Raw genomic sequence first — 20,625 nt, forward strand, 5'->3', positions numbered from 1 at the left:
TCGCACGCGCCCCTGACGCCTGACCGAGAAGAAGGCTAACTTTTCTTTCTGCTGGCCTGTCGTCGTGAATACGAGAGCCACGCGACCTACACGAGCCACTGACGTATGTCGTAACTGATTCGGAATGTCGCCGGGATTGTGCAACCGGGATTGGGAAAAACAACTTTTATCCTACGTTGTAAAATCATTACTTTCTGATTTCCAAAAATCGTTGTTTTACAATCTTGCCGTCAAAGGCCCCAACGGTAAAAGTAAATTATTTTTAGTGTATTTAGTATAGTTAAGTTAATTTTTAGTGTAGCATGTTGACTTACCTTATGGTTTTATTTTATGTAACAATTACGTCTTTAATAAACTGCTATTGTAAAAAGGACACCATGAGCGTTTACTAAATTTATTACTAAAGGTATATCCAACATATCCATATTGTCGATTTGCAACTTAAACAGATATCAAATTGAGCAGCTAAGATAAACTTACATTCATAACTGGTTATTTACGATTAACCATTAAATCAAGCAGCAAATTGTGACGTTCACTGTTGGCGCGAATGTATTGTTCGAATAGGAAAGGCGCCATTGTTTTACGATAAGGTGGGGTCTCCCGAACTGTCGGTCTGTGCCTTTTGTGTATTTTTCCCACGCTTTCTTGTCATTCTTTGTGAACTCGCTTCAAGCCATTCCGAACAATCAATCGTAAATCGTTCCAACTCGATCCGCCATAAACGCCTTCTTAATCGGGTATTAATGCCGACTGGACCAAGGGGCAATAATGTGAATATGGTTCCGTTGAACCTAAAGGGCTAATATTTGCTGTAGAGGAAGGTGCACATTTTTTAGGCGGCGCCCTTAAGAGTGCATTTAAGATAAGTTTGCCCCCGTTTATGTCCTTTTGATTTGAAAACAAACATAAAACATGACCAAGTTCAATAAATAAAGTTGGGACAACTGTTGTAGTGATAAACATTGTTTCAATTACCATGTATATTATTGCAAATGTTTATTGCACTGATTTTGAATACGTAAATATGCAGTTTATAATTTGCCTAACTCATATTTTTCTGCCAGTAGCTTGTAGACAGGGCTACCACTCTGGTTTGAATGAAATAATCTAGTTTGACCTCAAACAATTTCTAGAATCATCTAGATTGAAAAACAAAACATCCAAAAATATATCTAAACATAAAATAAACCAACTTAACGTGATGTATTAGCCAAACAACAACGCACATGAAGGTTTTTAATATAAGTTGATCTATATTTGATTCTAAAGAAGCTTACTTCTTCCTTTTCATCACTCTATTTTTTCTGTTACAGTTATAACATTTTAACTTTTAAGCTTTTGTGGTTATCTGGGTGGAATATTTGTAGGCTTGTGCTGTTCCTACGGTCTTTACAAACGTTAAAAAACTATCTAGATTTTATAGCCATCATCTAGATCCAAAATTTTACATCTAGGTTTAACCAAAACTATCCAGATCTAGCTATAAAATATCTAGAGTGGCAGCCCTGCTTGTAGATTTGCATTGCAAACTTGTCAATGCAGGATCCACTATTACGTCATAGTTGTCACAATAGTTTTGAATTCTAAAGCTCATCGTTATAATTTCATCACAAAGGGCTATTACAAAATTTTACCAGTCACTTTGTGCGCAACATGTGGAAATGCAGTCATGTTTGTAATGCGAGTTTTAATCAAAATGTGCATTTGTTACAGAAGTTTCAATCATGCAGATGAAGCCCTTCCAAGCCCAGAAATCATGTGTCATTGCTCGTTAGGAAGTCGGCCGAAGTGCAATGTGATCGATCTTGTGAACAGAAATAAAATATGTGTTAAATAAGGTGAATTAAATTTGGTGAACACTTACATTACTTGAATCAAAAGCAGCTTAATAATGTTGAAAATTGTTGTAAGCATTGTTGTATTCATAATTTTATAAAAGAGTGCCGTTGTATTTAGAAGGTTAATAATGAGCGTTACATTGTTACCATTAGGACTTTACCAGCAGGAACGTTGTGAATGAATCGATCTTATAGCAGAAAAAGACTGCCGAAACTTCGTTCTTTTTTAATTGTTACTGAAAATTATAAACATACTTCAACGTACTGTGTGCTTGAATGGTATTAGTATAAATAAATTTGTTGTACGTATCAAATCCAACATGTTATCCAACCCTACGGTAATATAAGTCAGGTGCCAAACCTTAATGAAACAGGAGATAATTTATCTTGGTCAAATATTCGTGACTAAACCTCTGACGTCGGTGCAAGTGAATGAAAGTTACTGTTGGCACAATTGGAGTGCAGCCTCCTATATAGAAGGTACTATGCCTAGTTATCATTGGCAACTGGGTTTATTTTGCAATTTGCTAAGGCATTTTTCGCACTGGGCACGTCCGTCAAACAACAAGCGCAGATAGTGTGTTCCATCATTTATCTTTATTGCTAGATGTCTGATGATTCATAATATAGCCTCAGTCACGTAACACTACTCCAAAAACGGCTTTGGGTTTAAGCAAAACTGCTACAGTGCTGTTTTCTGCGTAGGAGCCACCCATCAGTTTGCTTCCAGTCAAGCTTGAGAAAACATAGACAGGTATTCAGATGTCTGGCAGTCCACACTAGACAACCGCGAATTATCATTTGGGTCGCAGCTGTATAAACAAGTAAAATTTTGGCTTCATTGGGCGTGCACAGATTATTTCTGTATCTCATTCAAAAGCAGTCTCAAGTGCCTTCGCAAAATTTAAACACTTGCCCGTTTTGTGTTTTTTTTAAGTAATTAAATTGCATATTCAAATAAATTCTAATTTTCTATGGCAATCATTCTCGTGTGTGGTCCGAGAGATTTCCGAGTGTGCAGCGAATTTGTTTGCAAGGTACAATCTTTACGTCTCGACTTTTACCTTTTAGGCTGATCGTATTGGGGTCTACATTTTTCTAACGCATCACATAAGAAGTGTATTCCCATTTTTTTTCTAACGCAATAATTACTGCAAAATTTTATTTTGTTATGGTGTTGCAAGTCTACAAAGTTAAGAGGCTGGTCTGTGATTTTGTAGTTTGCAAGTATTTGTAGCCTATTCGTAGGCGTGGCACGGATATAGCTGTAAAATTAATAGATTGACAATAAAGCACAATACAAGGGGAGTATTAGACATACCTTTCCCACGCTTGCTCTAAAAATAAAATATTGGCCTCCAACAACTTTTTTTCCTCAATAGGCCGGTAAGCCGCAAAATATCCGAAGCGTTGACAATCACGCTGAGCTTTTGGGCTTTGTGTTCCAGTGAACCTGAACGGCGGCAGGGCGTAAACAACACGCGCCGGAACTGGCACATTTCGACGATAGCAATCCGCTTGAATTCGACAACTTCGCCCAGTGCATTGTGTGTCTTTCCCACGACCAGGCCGGCGCACGCTTTGCTTTAGCTCGTATGTGCGTGTTACGTCATATCTGTCCATGCAGGGGGCAATGCCAACCCAAACTTTTGCGCAACACCCTTTTAGCATACAATCGATAGTGCCGCCGGAATAGCATCGTTCGAATTCGCACCCGTTTGAATGAAACAAAAACTATTTTATTGTTATCTTTGTATACCTGCCTGTCGATATAACAAAGCACAAACGGACTCCAAAGCATGTGTTTGCGTTTTATCATAATGTTCTGCTTTGAACAGCAAAGACAGCATTTGTTAATTAACTACCCAATTTAAAGTTCCTCTGGACAACACACGTCGTAAATAGTTCTAATTTAGCAATTTGTTGTTTACATTACATTACAACAATGTGTATTAATGTTATATTTAACATCGTCATGGTGGTAACGTCACCCAACACAATTCAACGCAGCTATAATAATAAGACATTTGTAGTGTTGGCAAAAACACGTTTACGACAAAATATGTCATGTGCCGTGTTCTAGGTCTCATATATGATGACACACGAAAGGTGTTAATTTGTGTGACACAGTTTAAACTCCGCCCAAATCCGCGTTGTCATGTGGTATGGAATTTACACGTCGCTAATTGCTTTACAAACAGGTAGAGCACCAAATAGTAAACAAGTTCTGCATGCATGTCGAAATTAATGGGTAGCCAACTCGACAAGTAAATTATTTGCCCTCTTGACCCCGCTAAATGTGAATTCTTGTTAGTCATTACAAAGCATGCGAAACATGTTAAACATCCACCGACTCCATTACTTAGTTTGGGGCAATCTCAATAAATGACACACATTTTTTTCGCAAATCCTGCAGCACAGTTTTTCCGCTGGCTGTGGGCTAAATGTATTAATAGCGGGACATTGAGTGTGTTTCTTTGACAGATAACCTTCCCACGAAAGGTCTTGCGATATATGACTTATATGTTTCATTTCAGGTTCTAAAATATTAATGCGGCGTCATTCTCGCACTCACACAGTTGAAGTTTTCCACCGCCAAATCAATTATTTATTGCAACGAACCGTTGTGATTGGCACGAATGTATCGATATTACAAACCGGGGAAAAATGTAAGTTTCGACAGCAAATGAATGCCATAAACGACGGCCGTATTGCATTCCACATATTGGAATTTGTTGAAACATTGCCAATGATCAAAGTACACAATCATAGCCGTAAGTAACTTAAAACTGCCCATGCCGTTGTGTTAAATTGTTACCAGTCACGCATTTCAAGCAAGACTCTAAACTATAATCCTCCGTGCCCCCGTCTTGTTTGTCTGAATTTGCCAGGTGCAAACTTTCACTTCAAGAAATTTCGCAGCTGTTTTTTTCATCTTTGTTTTATTTGCTATGTATTTGCGTACGCAGGTAAAACTGTGTGCCACAAAACACGAGACCGACTGGGGAGATAAACTCACTTCGTCGCGTCAGCAGGGCATCCTAAAGCCAAGTGACGTCATAGGCAGGCGCACGCCGAAGTTCAGGCATGGCGTGTGTGTTGAGGTTACGCGCTTCGTCTTGTCACCGCGGCTTAGAGCACGCGCGGCCCCTTCAGCTTGTGTAAACAAGTGCGAGTGTGGGAAAGTTGTCTAAGCGAGGTTCCCATGCGTTCCGAGGCTGCCTGCGGTCGCTGCCGAGCCCGTAAATAACGTCGGCTAAGGGTACGCACGGGCGGACGGTGTGCCGGGGGGCAAACATGGCGCGAGGCCGATACAACAAAAGCTGAATAGGTCATTCTGCATAGACGCGTGAAAGTTTGCAACGCCTGTTGTTGTGCACACAACTTCAGGGAATTTCACACAAACGGTCGTAAAGTTTACTTCGAGAGGTAATGAACTTGGATTAGGTTTAGATAGCCAAAGCAATTATTAAGCTTATTACTTGATTTTTAGTTTGTGACGACCTAACAGTGCCACCCTTGATTTAAACACATACGCTGCATTTGCAATGTTAAAGATAATTTACTTTCAAACAAATATATATTTAACTCGCCAGAATGCCGCTCATGTTTGCTGAAGAGAAGCACTTGCACTGGAAAAAATATTTTTGCGTTGGATGCTTAAATATCGGGAGGTCAACTTTCCTTGCATAAATTAGTTGCTGTTTGTTTCAAGTAAGACATATTTTCAATTCAAACGGACAAATTTATTATTGAGGGCAGAAATATTACCTTACGGTTGTACATTGAACAGTACAATGCCTCAAATACGAGTTATTTCGTAAGTGGACCACTTTTTATAATTATCGGAAAGTAGTAAAAAGGCAGTGGAAGTAAGACCAAGACTAAGACTAATGCAAGTGGGACATATTCTTGTACAGCTTAGGTGTGGGTAAATCGGGCTGTATGGAAAACATGGTTTAAACGGCGCAATATCGTGTAACACAAGATGTTTGTACAAGCAGGAAAGGGAAAGTTTTACCTTAACTTCCATGTTTTATGTTCAGGTGGCTTAAAGTGGACACGATAGGTTTTGGTTGAAATCAGCGAGACAAACAACTGAAAAACGCCCAAAAATAATTCAAAATGATAAAAAGCACAAATTCGTTTACCCAAAACCCAGTTTAAAAAAATGAGAACATAAAAAATGGAAACGTCAACTCATCGCTGTAGCACACAAACGGGCTTTATACACGGCACGAAAAAAACCCGCATGGAATCTACATCGCAGTGACGTCACAGATATCGTAAGCCATGACGTCACAGCGTCACGGCCGGCTCAGTCGGAGTCATCAAAAGTGGTTCTCTTTCCTTCAAAGCTTTGAATGCTGCCCCGGTTTTTAGCTGCGCTGAAACCTCCACGGCTTCCGCCCCTTCCACGCCCACCACCGCGGCCGCGTCCACCTCCTCGTCCTAAAAATAAAACAGCGTTAGATTACAAGCTACCAAAACACACTAACGCCAAGTTAAAACACTTGTTACAAAATGAAGCATACCTCCGCCACGGTCGTTGCTACGTTCAGCAGCATAATCGACGTACAATTTGTTGCCATCAACGTTCATTCCACCTTTCGCGTTCCTATATATTGAAGTTGCGTCGCTTTCCGAGTTGAACTCCACGTAAGCGAAACTAAAAATGAGACAAAATTGCACAAAAATCACGTAGTAAATAAAGCATTAATTTACTTGACGAGTTTTATGACCAATTCTTGAAACGTAGCAAAGAGCAACATAGTAATAAAACCGAACCCTGGTGATTCAAAATCAGGTAATATGTGCTACTGATTTAGAGCAGGAAATACTAACTTTCTATTTACATTCGTGTCCTGCACTTATTATGGGTCCCCACTCTGCCTTTTTTTTTTTTTTTTTCTTTTTCACTTTTGGCATGAAATCTTTGGTGGATTTGGATGAAACTTTCACAGATGGTAGATATAGTTATGTAGATGTGCCATCTGGTTCGTTTGACTTAATAACCCCAGTATTTACCCTGCTAGACCCCAAAATGTAAAACGTTATTGTATGTTGCTGCGCACCACAAACGAAAGAGTTCTGTGGTGTAACGGTATAATATAGGCAACAGAACATATGGTACATGTGTTTGTGCATTACTTGGTAGGCGTTTTGTCAGAGGGGGAATTAACAGCCTTATGACGTCAGAAGCGTTAAGGAATGTTCCTAATAACACCCCTAGTGGTCAGAATTTTAAACATTGTCCAATTTGGATAAAATTTTACATGACTGTCGATTAGTTCATTGTGGTTTCATATTTTATACTTTTGGGTGTTAAAACCCATCAGTTACCCCTCTAACCCCCTAAAATGGGTGAGTTTTTTAAACAGTGTCAGAATTAAGTGAAATTTGGACAGCTTGTGAGATTTGTCATTTATAGGTGTCAATTGTTGTGTTTACCCCGTTAGTCCCTCGAATTGAATGAAATTTAGACAGTTTGTTCAGTTTGCCATAATTAGCTGTTGATTATTTGTTTCACCCTGTAGCTCCAATATTTACCCCACTAGCCCCCTAAAATGGGTGAACTTTTTTAAACAATGTCAGAACTATATATGGAAATTAGACAGTTTTGAGTGCATTATTTATTGATGTGTTTTACCCTGTAAGACCCACCTTTACCCCATTAACTCCTAAAATGTGTGGAATTTTTAACATTGGCCGAGTTGGTTGAAATTTTGACAGTTTGTGCAAAAGTCATCTTTAGGTGTCAATTGTCACTTTTGCCATGCATCAGTTACCCCATTAGCCCCCTGAAAGGGTTAACTTTTTAAACAATGTCTGAATTTCATAACATTTGGACACCTTGTAGAATATGCCATTTTGAGGTGTTGATTGTTGAGTTTTACCATGTAGCCCCACTAATCCCTAAAATAGGTAAATTTTGCAAACAATTGCCGAATTAAATGTGAATTGTGTAGTTTGTATCTCACACAGCATGATTATTTCTGCAGACTTTTTTTCTTACTGTTTAAACTCATAGCACCAAAATTTATTATAGTTATTTTTAAAAAATGCACTATTTACAACTTTGCATGTGTGGGGGACCCATGAGTTTCTGCTTGCAGAAACAACTAAAGGTATAAAATACAGTGGCTGATATAGGACCCATTACGAAATAGGTCATAGTATATGTGCAATCGCAATATGTGCTAAGCCACCCTTCTAGTTTCTTATTGATGCCTAAAAAACCTACAATTTATTTTTTCCTGTGTCGCGGTCCTGAGGAATTCTGACGTCAGTTGCGCCATCAAAATGTCCGAACAGCGAATCTTTCGTCATATCCTCTGTAACTCCCTTCACGAACAACGTCTTGCTTGGAGTGGCTGCAAATACGCAATGTTTGAAAATAAAAAGTGAAAATAACATCCTTCGGTTGATAGGTCGAAAAGGGCTAATGCCTTGTGTTCATCGTGGTTAAGAGTCCATAATTTCGGGTACAAATTAGGGATGGGCCGAGCCGAGCCAGAACCCGAGTACTCGGTACCGAGCATCGCTGTTTTTGATGCTCGGTGCTCGGCCGAGCAGTTGTACAAACTGACCCGAGCGGTAAATTTGGATATTTATGCCCTGCTAACATACGTAACTAGTGTTCTAAAGGGTATCCAAAAAAAAACGAATGAAATTTAAAAGTATTAGATGGTGGAAAAACGCGTTCTTTATGGGCATGTACAGCTCAATAAAACACCGCCGGTGACGTAGGAGACCTTGTTGAGCTAAAACGTAGAAAGGGGATTTTTTGTGACGTCATAATGCACCGAGCACCGAGCATTAAAGTGAGATGCTCGCTACTCGACCAAACAGAACATTTTTAGTTTTGGCACATCCCTAGTACAAATCCCTACTTTGTGTGTCGGCTCTAATACGCCGTCTAGCGACCGACATTTATGGCTCAATAAAACACTTACATGGCCCTCTACCGCCACCACGACCCCCGCGTCCGAAACTATCCCGTCCACGGCCACCACCGCGTCCTCGACCAAAACTGTCTCGTCCACGACCGCGGCCACCGCCCCCTCCACGCCCACCACCGGTGATTGTGTCCAAATAAACAGATCTTCCCTCAAGTTCAACATCATCCTTGCGTTCATATGCGGACTCTTTTTCCTCTTTTGAGTTAAACTCAATAAAGCCCATTCTGTGGGTAACAAAACGAATGTTAAAAGTTTAGCTAACAAGTCTCAATAAAACTGAACATATGTAGCAGAAATTTTTATTCACGTCTTTGTAAAAAATGTATCCAAGGCATGAATCAGACAACTCACAAACCGGAGTTTCTGGGATTAAACAAGGAACAACTTATTTCAGCTTTTTGATTATAATGACACTTCATTGCCACCGTGTGGCCAAGTGCAATTGCCCAAAAAGCTTTGGTTTCGCAAAATATAGTTACCGAAACGAATTACATAAAAGTTATATGCTGCCAAAAGGTGTTGCTGGCCATGCAAAGCTTGAATAGGAAACTTTTTTCCTTTTTGAAATTCTTTTGTTTATCCTTAACATCATACTTTTGTACGTCTCTGCTTTTATTCTACTATTAAACTTTTCACTAATTGGAATTATTATTTTTGTTTTACTTGCTCTTATTCAGTTCACCCATATACAAACTTAATTTACCCTTTAGGTCTTCCACTGTCTCTGTCTGTAAGAAGTCGGACTTCTCTCACTCCCTCAAAAAGGTCGGCAACTGCGTTTTCGTCAGCGCTGAACGGTAAGTTTTTAGCGAACAAAGTACGTTCATCGCGTTCGCTACGATCACCATGGCTTCGTCCACCAAAGTCACCACCGCCTGACAAAAAACAAAGTTTGTCCGGTCAAAAAAGCAGCAAAAAGTGACAGCACTACTTTAGTTGCATTTTTAAGCTGCAAAATACACAGAAACTTTATATTTGCGAGGACTGCTTTTAAAAAACATAAACATTTTATTTACCTCTTTGGTTTTGTTCCCGCTGTTGACGTGGCATATCTTGCTTCACATTAATTTCCTGACCCTGAAATTCAACTTGATGTAGACCAAGAGTTTTGCCCATGTCAGATTTACGAACATCCACAAATGCTTTTCTGCAGAAAAATTTGGTTTAGTTTTAATTGGCCCAAACGATTTTCTGTTGTACGCTTGTTTAAACACTTTTACCGACTTAAATTGTATCCAAGGCATGAATCAGACAACTCACAAACCAGAGTTTCTGGGATTAAACAAGGAGAATTATTTCAGCTTCTTGATTATAATGACACTTCATTGCCACCATGTGGCCAAGTGCAATTGCCCAAGAAGCTTGTAAAAATACAACAAACAAAATCTACAAATATAATCAAAAATTGACAGCAATTAACAATTCACAAAGAAACTTACTGTCTTCCGTAGTTTGCTCTGCATGCCATGCACTGTATGCCTTTGCTTTTTAAAAATTTGTTGAAAGATGCGTCATCAAGGCCTTCTGGCAGTTCAGTAAACATCATGGTAACAGTTTCTGCAATGACAGTTAACATTAACATATTGTAACAAAGTGATGTGGGCATTTTCCTTCATGCATAAAAATACATCGGATTTTTAACAATTATTATAAATCAATTTTTCGATTTAGATTTACACACATTATGTACAGAAAAAACTTGCTACCTTCATTTTCATCTACTTTTTGCTTCTTTGCCGGCCCTGCATCATCACTCTTCTTTTTTCTTTTAAGATTTGTGTCAGTTTCCATTTTTTCTTCATCATCATCTTCTTCATCCTAAAAATTTTTTTAGAGACTTGTTCCAAACATATTCAGGATTTTACAAAAATCTAACAACGTTTTCTGTCTCGATTCTCAGTTAACCTATTTTACAAACAAACTACCTCATCATCATCTTCTGATTCCTCATCTTCATCTTCCTCATCATCAGATTCTTCTTTTTTTGCTGGTGCCTTTTTCTTTCCAGCAGCTTTCTGCTTTTTTGTCACAGGCTAAAATAAAAAAGTAATAGCTATAAACTTATATATGTATACATACTTTTAAGTTATGATCTGAATTAACTGAAATATATATATATGCACTTAATACTCTGGATAATCATTAGTTTTTTTACTTTATAAGTTGGAATCAGAATTTTACTGCAAATTTTCTTCTAATGTTTACTGATAAATTTTAGACACATAACAAACATTTAGTGGCAAATATTTTTTATGTTTTCCTAACAAACCTTTTCATCTTCTGATTCTTCCTCGTCCTCATCTTCATCATCAGAATCTTCCACCTAATAGTCAACAAGCATTGAATAAAAATACACACTTTTTCAAGTTTTCACTGGTGAATGGAAACAAAGCTACCGAAAACAATAAACCTTTTTACATGAGCAAATCGAATCGTTGATGCGCATTGTGTGACGTCACGATTTCGATTCGCTAAAGAGTAAAATTACATGGTTGCCGAACCGAATTTCATTCAAGGTCTTCAGCTTTGCGCAAAAACGATAAGGTGGTTATTGTAAAGTGATATACAAACATAAGGCCGGATAATTGTTAATTTAAAAATATTTTTAGACTGTTAGTCTATTCTTCCGAATAAATCTGAATTAATTTGTGTGCAGCAGTTGTTTCTGTCAAGTTCAAACATACCAAATGTATGAACTTGTTTATTGTGAACAGTTAAACCCTCAGGAATAGTTGGAAGAAACATTCATTAAGTGTATAGATCACTCTGACTTCATTGTCCAATAGTAGTAAGTGCTGATTTCTAAGTTGTACATACTAACTGTATTACATTTCCAGATCATGTAGCACATTTAAAATTCCTTTATATGACTGTACAAATCTATTAAATTTGTTTCATTAGAGTCTCTTGTGGGTTATATGTATAAAAAACAACTAATTTGTATAACTTTGCACCAGTTGGGTTTCAAGTTGATCTACTTGTTCCCAAAAAACTTTTCCTAAGCGTATTGGCGCCTAAGCGTATTCAAACCACCTGTGCCGAGCGTATCGAGAATGGAAGAAGTCTAATACGCTTTGCCTTTTTTCTTTTTCGAAAACGAGAGAAATGCGTATGCCGTATCGAATACGCTTAAACGCTCCATGTAAAAAAGCTTAATGTTGGTGAAACATTTCTTAATATTACTGCATTGTCGCTGTAAAATGGTTTTATCGGAGGAATATTTCAATGATGAAAGTCGCATTGTGTAAGGAAATGTAATTCAAAAAGTTGTGCGTAAATTAAATAGGCCAAAATCGTTCCGTTTACCCCTGCCTGATAACAGTGAGTCGTTATCTCAAAGACGCGAGCCTTCAATCTCTTGTATTCGCTTGTTATCTAATCGCCAAGTGTGACGTAACAAGGAGGTTTATGCGCTAACAATCGGAAAGTTACGTTCCGGCTAGGACGCTGGAAACAGTTTTTTGCTAAGTGGTAACTGCACTAAGTGCAACATATCAAACTGTTTTTGCATTTGAACAATGTAAAAGTGTTAAAAACGTGTAATGTTGTGTTGCTTTAATCCGCCAAACATGACAATAGTTTGTCTAAAACATTAGATCGATGTAAATCGAGTTATGTTATTAGGGTAATTTGTTACTTGACGGGCACAATTTATGCCTTCTGCAGTTACCACCTTTAGTGCATTCGTGGCTTTGCGCAACCTAACAGTAGGATTACCGCTTCAGCAAGAGATTTAGTTCTTTAGAAATTGGACCCTGTTTTTTTAAGCAACGATTTAGATTACCTGACAGTCACGCTTATTTTGCAGCTGCAGTTTGGCTGAGTAAGCTAGATAGCAGCGGCGAAATCAGAAAACTACAAAGCTTTCGCTAAAATTACCTGTTCTTCCTGTCAATTAGATGGGTAGAGAAACCGCCAATTTTTGAAAAACTGCTTTGCCGCATAACGCATCGTTTTGAACGACGTGTGACGTCATTAGGGATTTCCCCCAAAAAAATTGTTGGACCCCCCCCCCTTTAAAAATTTCTGGATACGCCCCTGGTACCCCGTACTCGGTATCGAGGATTTCAGTGGTATCGATACTCGTACTCGGTATCGAAATATTTTGTCTCAGTTTTCGATACCAACGTGCGAGTACCAAAGGCCGATTTACACCATAAAAATACAGCCAACTTTTGGCCAATATTTGCTTCGAACAGCACAAAATTTGAAAAAAGTTCTGCCAGTTTACGTATGTCTTTTTCGCTATCACATGGTGATTACATTTTTCGGCATGTGTGCGTGCACGTCTGTACCCCGAGTCCCGACCATGGCAGATAAATTAGCCAGTGATATACAACTAAGTACAACAGTACACATAAGTACTCGGTAATCGTACTCGGTATATCCATGTGGTACTCGTACTTGGTATCGGTACTCGCTTCAAAACCCGGTATCGTCCCATCACTAGTTTAAATGGACAAGAACTTACTTCAGCAGCAGGTTTTTCATCTTCTTCCTCTTCATCACTGTCATCCTCATCATCTTCCTCGTCACTTTCATCTGCAGCCTTCTTGGCATTCTTACTTTTTGGTGCTTCCTACATCCAACAACAAACATTATTTTTCCAACAATAAACATTATAAGTGTTAGTGATGGGGCGAGTACCAGGTACTCGGTATCTAACGATTTCAGTGGTATCGATACTCGTACTCAGTATCGAAATATTTTGTCTCAGTTTTCGATACCAACATGCGAGTACCAAAGGCTGATTTACACCATAAGAATACGGGCAACTTTTGGCCAATACTTGCTTCGGACAGCACAAAATCTGTATATTTTTTTATTTTTTTCGCTATCACATGGTGATTATTTTTCGGCACGTGTGTGTGTACACCTGTACCCTGACCAGATAAATTAGTGAAGGGTAATTTGTTACTTGCCAGGCACAATATATGCCTCCTGCAGTTACCAACTTTAGTGCATTCGTGACTTTGCGCAACTTAACAGTAGGATTACCGCTTCAGCAAGAGATTTAGTTCTTTAGAAATTGGCCCCTGCTTTTTTTAAGCAACGATTTAGATTACCTGACAGTCACGCTTATTTTGCAGCTGCAGTTTGGCTGAGTCAGCTAGATATCAGGGGCGAAATCAGAAAACTACAAAGCTTTCGCTAAAATTACCTGTTCTTCCTGTCAATTGGACGGGTAGAGAAACCGCCAAAGTCAAAAGTTAGGCCGGGTTTCGGTCTTGTACTTTCGGGCCTGCTAATAATTTTAGAAAAAGTGCTTTGCCGCATAACACGTCGTTTTGAACGACGTGTGACGTCATTAGGGAAATTCCCCAAAAAGTTTGGACCCCCTCTTTAAAAATTTCTGGATACGCCCCTGGATACGCCCCTGTATACAACTAAGTACAACACTACACTTAAGTACTCTGTATCGAAGGTATATACATGTGGTACTCATGCTGGGTATCGGTACTCACTTCAAAACCTGGTATCGCCCCATCACTAATAAGTGTTTCATTATTTGTCACCAAAAAGAAATAGTGTCAAACAAACTTTACACCACTTTGGTAAATTTGTGCTTATTTGTTTTAATTCAGTTAAGCAACTTCCTTGATTTACAGGTAAACAGAAGTAGAGTGGGCAATTAGTGTTCTATCCAGTTTACTTCAAAAAAAGATGTAAAATAAGAGAAAAAATTGCAAAAGCGTCATAAGAAAAAATAACTATTTAAACCAGTGGTTTTCAACCTTTTTTATCAGGCGGCATTTCAGCCTTGAGCTGTAAAAAAAGTGACAAGTTAGACTGGGTTTCGAGCTTGTACTTTCAGGTTTGGGCCTGGTTACAATTCAAGACAAAGCACATTGTCGGTTAATGCATCGCTTTGAGTTAAAAAAATGAAATAGGCAACAAAACCACTGCTGACCATTCGTTGCATTAAGCGTGGGGCCCAGCATATTTATGAGGAAAAGTCCCAAAGTGGCGTGCCATTAGGAAAATTCCTAATTTAAATGTTAGACCTTCTCCACTTTAAAATTTCTTGCATAAGGAAGTAACATACGAGTTTTCTACTGATATGTTCTCATAAGTTTATCAAACACAATATATCACCTCTTCTTCATCAGAGTCTTCTTCCTCCTCAGAGTCGTCATCTGATTCTTTTATCTCAATTGCTTTAGCAGCTGCTTTCCCATTAGGTTTCTAAATAACCACAGTCAAAATTATTTGAAAAAACGTCAGGTAATTAACCCTATACAAGCAATTTTGAACTTTGACTGTCAGTGATGGCTGAAGTTATTCCACAAGTAAACAACTGCTGAAGCAGCACTACTGGCTTTTGAAGTTCATACTTGATGACCATTGGCTGATTCATGATATCATTAAAACAGCACACTAAGTGTTTTAGACAATAGTCTGTTGAATATCTTGCAACAAAAAATTGTGGAAAAAAAACTTTTTGAAAACAATTTTCAAATACACTAAAAATACACACTGATTTTGACTTTTGAATGATTCGAATCATCTGTGGTTCTCAACTGCTTTGGCAGTCAAAAAATAATAATGCAAAGTTTATTTAATCTAACTTGCTCACCTCATCCTCTTCTTCAGACTCTTCTTCCTCTTCTGATGAGCTTTCCTCCTTAACTTGCTCCACAACCTTCTTTGCCTTCTTCTTTTTCTTCAGGTTTTCCTTGGAAGAAAATATACCTTTGTTACCATTTCAATATAAAGTAAATCAAAAATATACAACAATGTCTGCAAGTAAGAATAGTTTGCTATCGGAGTGGGACGTTTTCCAACAAATCTGACAACCTGCCTAATCACTTAAAACATGTCCACGCCCCATATGCAATGATATATGTCTGACCATTTTGTGAAACTTGTTTATAGTAAAAGAAGCTCAAAATTCCAATAACATTATTGAAACAAGCTACAACAGAATTTTACATCAATAGAGAAACAAATGGGCAATCAGTATATTTAAGTTTCAAACCAGACCTCATTTGCCCAGTTAAAAATCAACCTGTTAGTGCTTGTATTACTTTTAACAAACTATGTGCATCATTCACTCAACCAAAGAGTTATCATTTGCTTGCATTGTATCAGCGGCACAAATTTTAGGTTTATGAATTCCCTACTTTTACCAGAAAAATACATTAACTAAAATGTAAGCTAAAATCAATAATTGCTGGAATGCAAAGCATTTGAAACAATTTCCACTTTTAATGTGGTGTTTGGGATAGGGTTCCTCTATTTCCCAGACTTTTTTATTCCTCGAATTCAGGAAATAAAAAAAATCCCAAGAATCCCAGGATCCTGACAAAATATTGTTATATTTGTACGTCCATTATTGCATCATTTCAATGATAAAAAACAATGTTATATCCACTAAAAACACCTAGTTGAGCATGTTTATGTCAAACATTATAACACTTTCTATGCCGCACTTGCTAAATTTCATGAAATAATTTTTTTTCATAATTCGATTTTTTATACCGCTAGATAGTGATTTTCGCAATACTTACTAAAAACACATAATTAAGTTAAAATATTATTGGAAAACCCTCTTAGTTAGAAAAAAGATCAATTTTATTTTGACATAAATGCAATCCTGGCAATTTCCCATCAAAACATTCCCATTACGGAACCCTAGTATGGGGCTTTGGGTTTATATGTATTTTCTTGGTATAGTTTCTTGAATTGATGTTATACCTGTGCTGGTTCCTCAACAGCTTTAGCAATTTTGACTGGTTTCACAATTGCGGTCTTTCCTTTTTTGCCCTGAAATATAAATAAGTTAAGTGTTTTGGACTTATACAAAAAACAAAATAATATCAATGTTACCTTTGCTTTTAGTTGAACCATTTTGAAATTTTCTCAAGTTTTTCTTGTCAAAAAATTTAAGGTATTCTATTTTACAAGGTAAGATCCAAGACTATTTTTTAGAAGTTTATTTAAATTTCAGACTAAACAACTTGGACCCTGAAAAAAATATTTCACTTTATTATGGCCAAAAGTTATGGCTTAAAACAAGTAGTTTGTGTAACTTAATATATTAACAGAATCCTAAAAAACCTAGACTATAATAGAACATTTCCGCATGCTTGCTGGGAGCAAATTGTAAGAAATAACAACCTAAGGCATATTAAAAACAATTTCTTCATTAAAAATCAACACTAAACAGCAATTCATTTATGTGCTGAGAATGACAAATTCATTTTTTCTGCGATTTTTTCTGCAATCTACAATGTTTTTTTAGCGCTTGTTAAAGGTTTTTTAAAACTTGTCAAATTGCCAATTCCATGGTACTAAAATGGTTGAATTTAAAGACAACTGAACTAAATGATTGTAATGTACAACATTGATGTCAAATGTCACTGACAAAGAAACAGCTTATATAAAGTGAATTAAAATGTACATTATTAAACACATTTCATCACGTAATAAAGGTCTTACAAACACATCATATAACGATGTATGCAAAAGTAGCAAATACTAAAACACCACAAACCTTTCGCACCACGAACTAGAACAGAAGAAACACGAGGTGCAAAGTAAGGGAGATTTGCAACAACATCCAATGAGCAGACAATAAAATAATGTAAAAAACAATGTTTTACTTCTGTTGTTCAGGTAATTATAACACAAAATAGAATAGTAAGTGTTCATAAACTGCATATTAAATTTATTTTTAAATGACTTAAGACAAAACAATACAATTCGTCCTGCAGACACAAATTATTTTGACAGATTTCGTTTCAATCATGGGATTAAGAGCGGCCATGCTGAATACACGTGTGTTGCAAAGCAGGCCGTGGCGTGAAAACAAAATGTGCTTTAAACATTTACAATCCGAACCAGTGCCGTGCAAAACTAACTCCCATTAACAAACGAAGCAGTTTAAATGGTTAGCAGGGAATTGGTTGTATTATTTACCATCAACATTGTGCAGCATTGGCGCTTGAACAAAAGAAATAACGCTTTATTGCGTCATAGAAGCCACTGTGTGCAAATTTCGGGATTCTGCAACAAACCCCAGTTTTCTTTCGGTGACTTTTTGATAGCTGTGTGTGCTGTCTGAAACTTGGGAATTGTTTTTGCAAGATAATGGACAGTCCGCCACCAATAAAAAGACGTTTACTAGATATTTTTAAAGAGCCAAGACAATATACTCAAGCAAGTCAGGAAATTGCTTCCAGTTCGAAGTGCGTTAAAAGCTGCAGTCCTGGAAAAATGGATGATTCTTCGAAGCCAAAGCGCTGCCTGTCCATGCTTCAAGATTTAATCAAACGCAGCAGCATTGAAGTCCATCCCCGCAAGGTTTCTTGTGTTACCAGCAAAGAACCTACATTTGCTTGTGGAAAAACATGGAAAAATCCTGTTGAAATGCCTGAAGTAAACAATATCCCTAATATAACAGCTAAACCACAATCTCCTGGTGTTGAAAATGTTATCCAGCGTTTAAATAAAAACGAACTGCCGAATCTAACAACATTTGCTCAAGAAGCCGAAAAACGTGCAATGCAACGCAGACACATTGAAGACCAGGAAGCAGTTTTAAATGTAGCTCAAAAGAACTTGTCAAATTTGCAAAATAGTAAGGACCAACTGCTTACAAAAAAACGCCGAATAGCTAACAAATTATCCCTGTTACTTGATGAAACGGTAGCCACAAACCAAAAACGTGTTACGGTACTAGGTGAAGAGATTTTACGGTTAATACAGAGGGAAGCAAAATTGAGGTTTGAACTCTGTTCTGGCACCAGTTCGCATTTGGGAAAAGAACAATACAAAAGGTCCATGCAAAAACACGTCCAGGATATCAAACAAGCAGAAGAATCATCCCAGCATGCACAAGTAATCGCGTCGATAAAAGTACGAATTGAGGAAAACAAGAATATGCTGAAAGATGTGGAAGAGAATTTGGAAAAAGCGAAATATCAACCGAACCCGGTAGATGGTAGTAGTGTAATCGAAAAGCTAAAGTGTGATTTACAACGGATCGCTACAATGGAAAGTAGAAAGAAAATGTCACTTAAGCAAGAAGACGAGGCTGCAAAAAAATCCCAAAGCGACTACGAAATGGCTAAAAAATCGTTATCGACACAAAATCAACGACTTAGGGCCCGATGTGCGGAGGCTAAACAACACTTGCAGCAATTGGAAGAAGAAAAATATGCACTACAAGTGGAAAACAGTGAGCTCAGAAGAAACTTGGATCTGTCCATCACAAAGCATATTTGACCCCTTTATATTTTTAAGTGTTGAGAACGTTTTTATTTGCATGTTTTCTTTTTCTTTGTAATTGTTGCTTCGAAAAAAGTTTATAGAGAACGTAAGCACCCTTTTTGATATGTCGTGCAAGTATTGCGGATAAAACCGTCACTGTACACAACTTTTACCTTATATAAGCTATTGCTGCCAGGCATAGTATCAAGTTTAAAGAGCTCTTCTGGCAAATGTGATTTTATTCCGACGTTTCGACGTCCTATACAGGTCCTCTGACGTCCTATACAGGTCGTGTACCCTGATGAAGACTCTTTTGTCACAAACTTGGCAAAGAAAAATTACATTAACGGATTTTGTGGAGCTCAAGAGATATACCAAGTAGAAGATTGTTGTAAACAATGATAAATGAACAGACAACACAGAGCGTAACAATATAGGTGACGTCATAGTTATCTGGAAGTCATTGGCGAATCTTCTAACCAGACATGGGGTCGAATACACGCGTCCTGTATTCGAATACTTACGAATACCTGCATGATTGTATTCGAATTCATGAATACTTTGGTAATTTTTGAGTGACAGCAATTCGAATAAAACGAGTCAAGTATTTGTATTCATGAATTGTTGACCAAACTACAACGACAAGTAATTCGAATAAACCAAGGCATGTATTCGTATTCATGAATTCTACGCACTTTTTAAAGTTCGGCAATTCGAATTGTATTCGAATAATGCGAGTCAGGTATTCGTATTCACGAATTGTTTCGTAATGTTAAGGTGGCAGCAATTCGAATTGTATTCGAATAAATCGTGTCAAGTATTAGAATTCATGAATAGTTGACCAAAAAACAACAACGTGTAATTCGAATACTATTCGAATAAACCCCAAGCGTGTATTCGTATTCATGAATACTTCGTACTTTTCGAGATGAAGCAATCCGAATTGTATTCGAATTAATAGTTGTAGTTATTTGTATTCACGAATTGTTCAGTTGTTCTAAGAAGCAAACAATTCGAATGCACCGATTCGGATATTTGTAGTTGCGGAAAATAAAAGAAATAAAATGCCCCGAAACTTAAAAGGTTTTCGATCAAAAAGTAACATGGGTTTATGAATTGCAAATTTGTTAGTAAAAATGTAAACAAACGAGCTTTTTTGCCACATTAGCTTGACTGATTTAAGTCTCCGTTATAAAAAATTCACCAAATTTACATGAAATGTTTGCTTCATGAACACGCTATAGCACCTGTCATGTGCTGAGAACAACCCAATGCAAGCTTTGTAACACAATTCCATTTATGTAACGTCACAATTAAACTTCTATATGTCATTGTTTCGTAACATAAACAAACACTTGTCAAATCAGGTCACATTCACCGCCAATTTGAATTGTATTCGAATCTATATTTGGCAAAAATATGTAGCAAAATATTCTCGACTGTTTCTAGTCTGGAGGTAATCGACAATTCGAATTGTATTCGTAAAAATGTAGTCATGTATTCGATTTTACGTATCTTACGTTGCCAAAGGCTGACAACAATTCGAATTGTATTCGTAAAAATGTAGTCATGTATTCGATTTTGCGAATTGTTACGTAGCCACAGGC

At 37.4% G+C, this 20,625-nt stretch overlaps 1 protein-coding gene across 1 annotated transcript; it reads right to left on the reverse strand.

The window, feature by feature from the left end:
• Positions 1-5,565: 5,565 nt before the first annotated feature.
• On the reverse strand, positions 5,566-16,792 carry LOC145228549 (uncharacterized). Its single transcript, XM_080093624.1, has 15 exons — positions 16,634-16,792; positions 16,502-16,570; positions 15,381-15,479; positions 14,900-14,989; positions 13,275-13,382; positions 11,073-11,126; positions 10,729-10,836; positions 10,510-10,621; positions 10,243-10,360; positions 9,820-9,950; positions 9,507-9,678; positions 8,798-9,027; positions 8,086-8,215; positions 6,377-6,510; positions 5,566-6,293 (listed from the first exon to the last, which is right to left on the reverse strand). Exons 1-15 carry the CDS (start codon positions 16,652-16,654, stop codon positions 6,160-6,162), a joined length of 1,710 nt encoding a protein of 569 aa, XP_079949750.1. The 5' UTR covers positions 16,655-16,792; the 3' UTR covers positions 5,566-6,159.
• Between the last annotated feature and the right edge of the window lie 3,833 nt (positions 16,793-20,625).

Source organism: Phallusia mammillata, chromosome 5 (assembly GCF_965637545.1).
Source record: "Phallusia mammillata chromosome 5, kaPhaMamm4.hap1.1, whole genome shotgun sequence".
Classification (NCBI taxonomy): domain Eukaryota; kingdom Metazoa; phylum Chordata; class Ascidiacea; order Phlebobranchia; family Ascidiidae; genus Phallusia; species Phallusia mammillata.

What these genes read in the sequence shown, in the direction of transcription:
- LOC145228549 (XM_080093624.1), bottom strand. Translation starts at nt 16,654, where the DNA reads ATGGTTCAACTAAAAGCAAAG. An exon ending in GCGGGAACAAAACCAAAGAG is followed by an intron (nt 9,679 to 9,819) that starts GTAAATAAAATG and finishes GTTTTTTGTCAG; the next exon opens with GCGGTGGTGACTTTGGTGGA. An exon ending in GACAGTGGAAGACCTAAAGG is followed by an intron (nt 9,028 to 9,506) that starts GTAAATTAAGTT and finishes TGTTACCCACAG; the next exon opens with AATGGGCTTTATTGAGTTTA.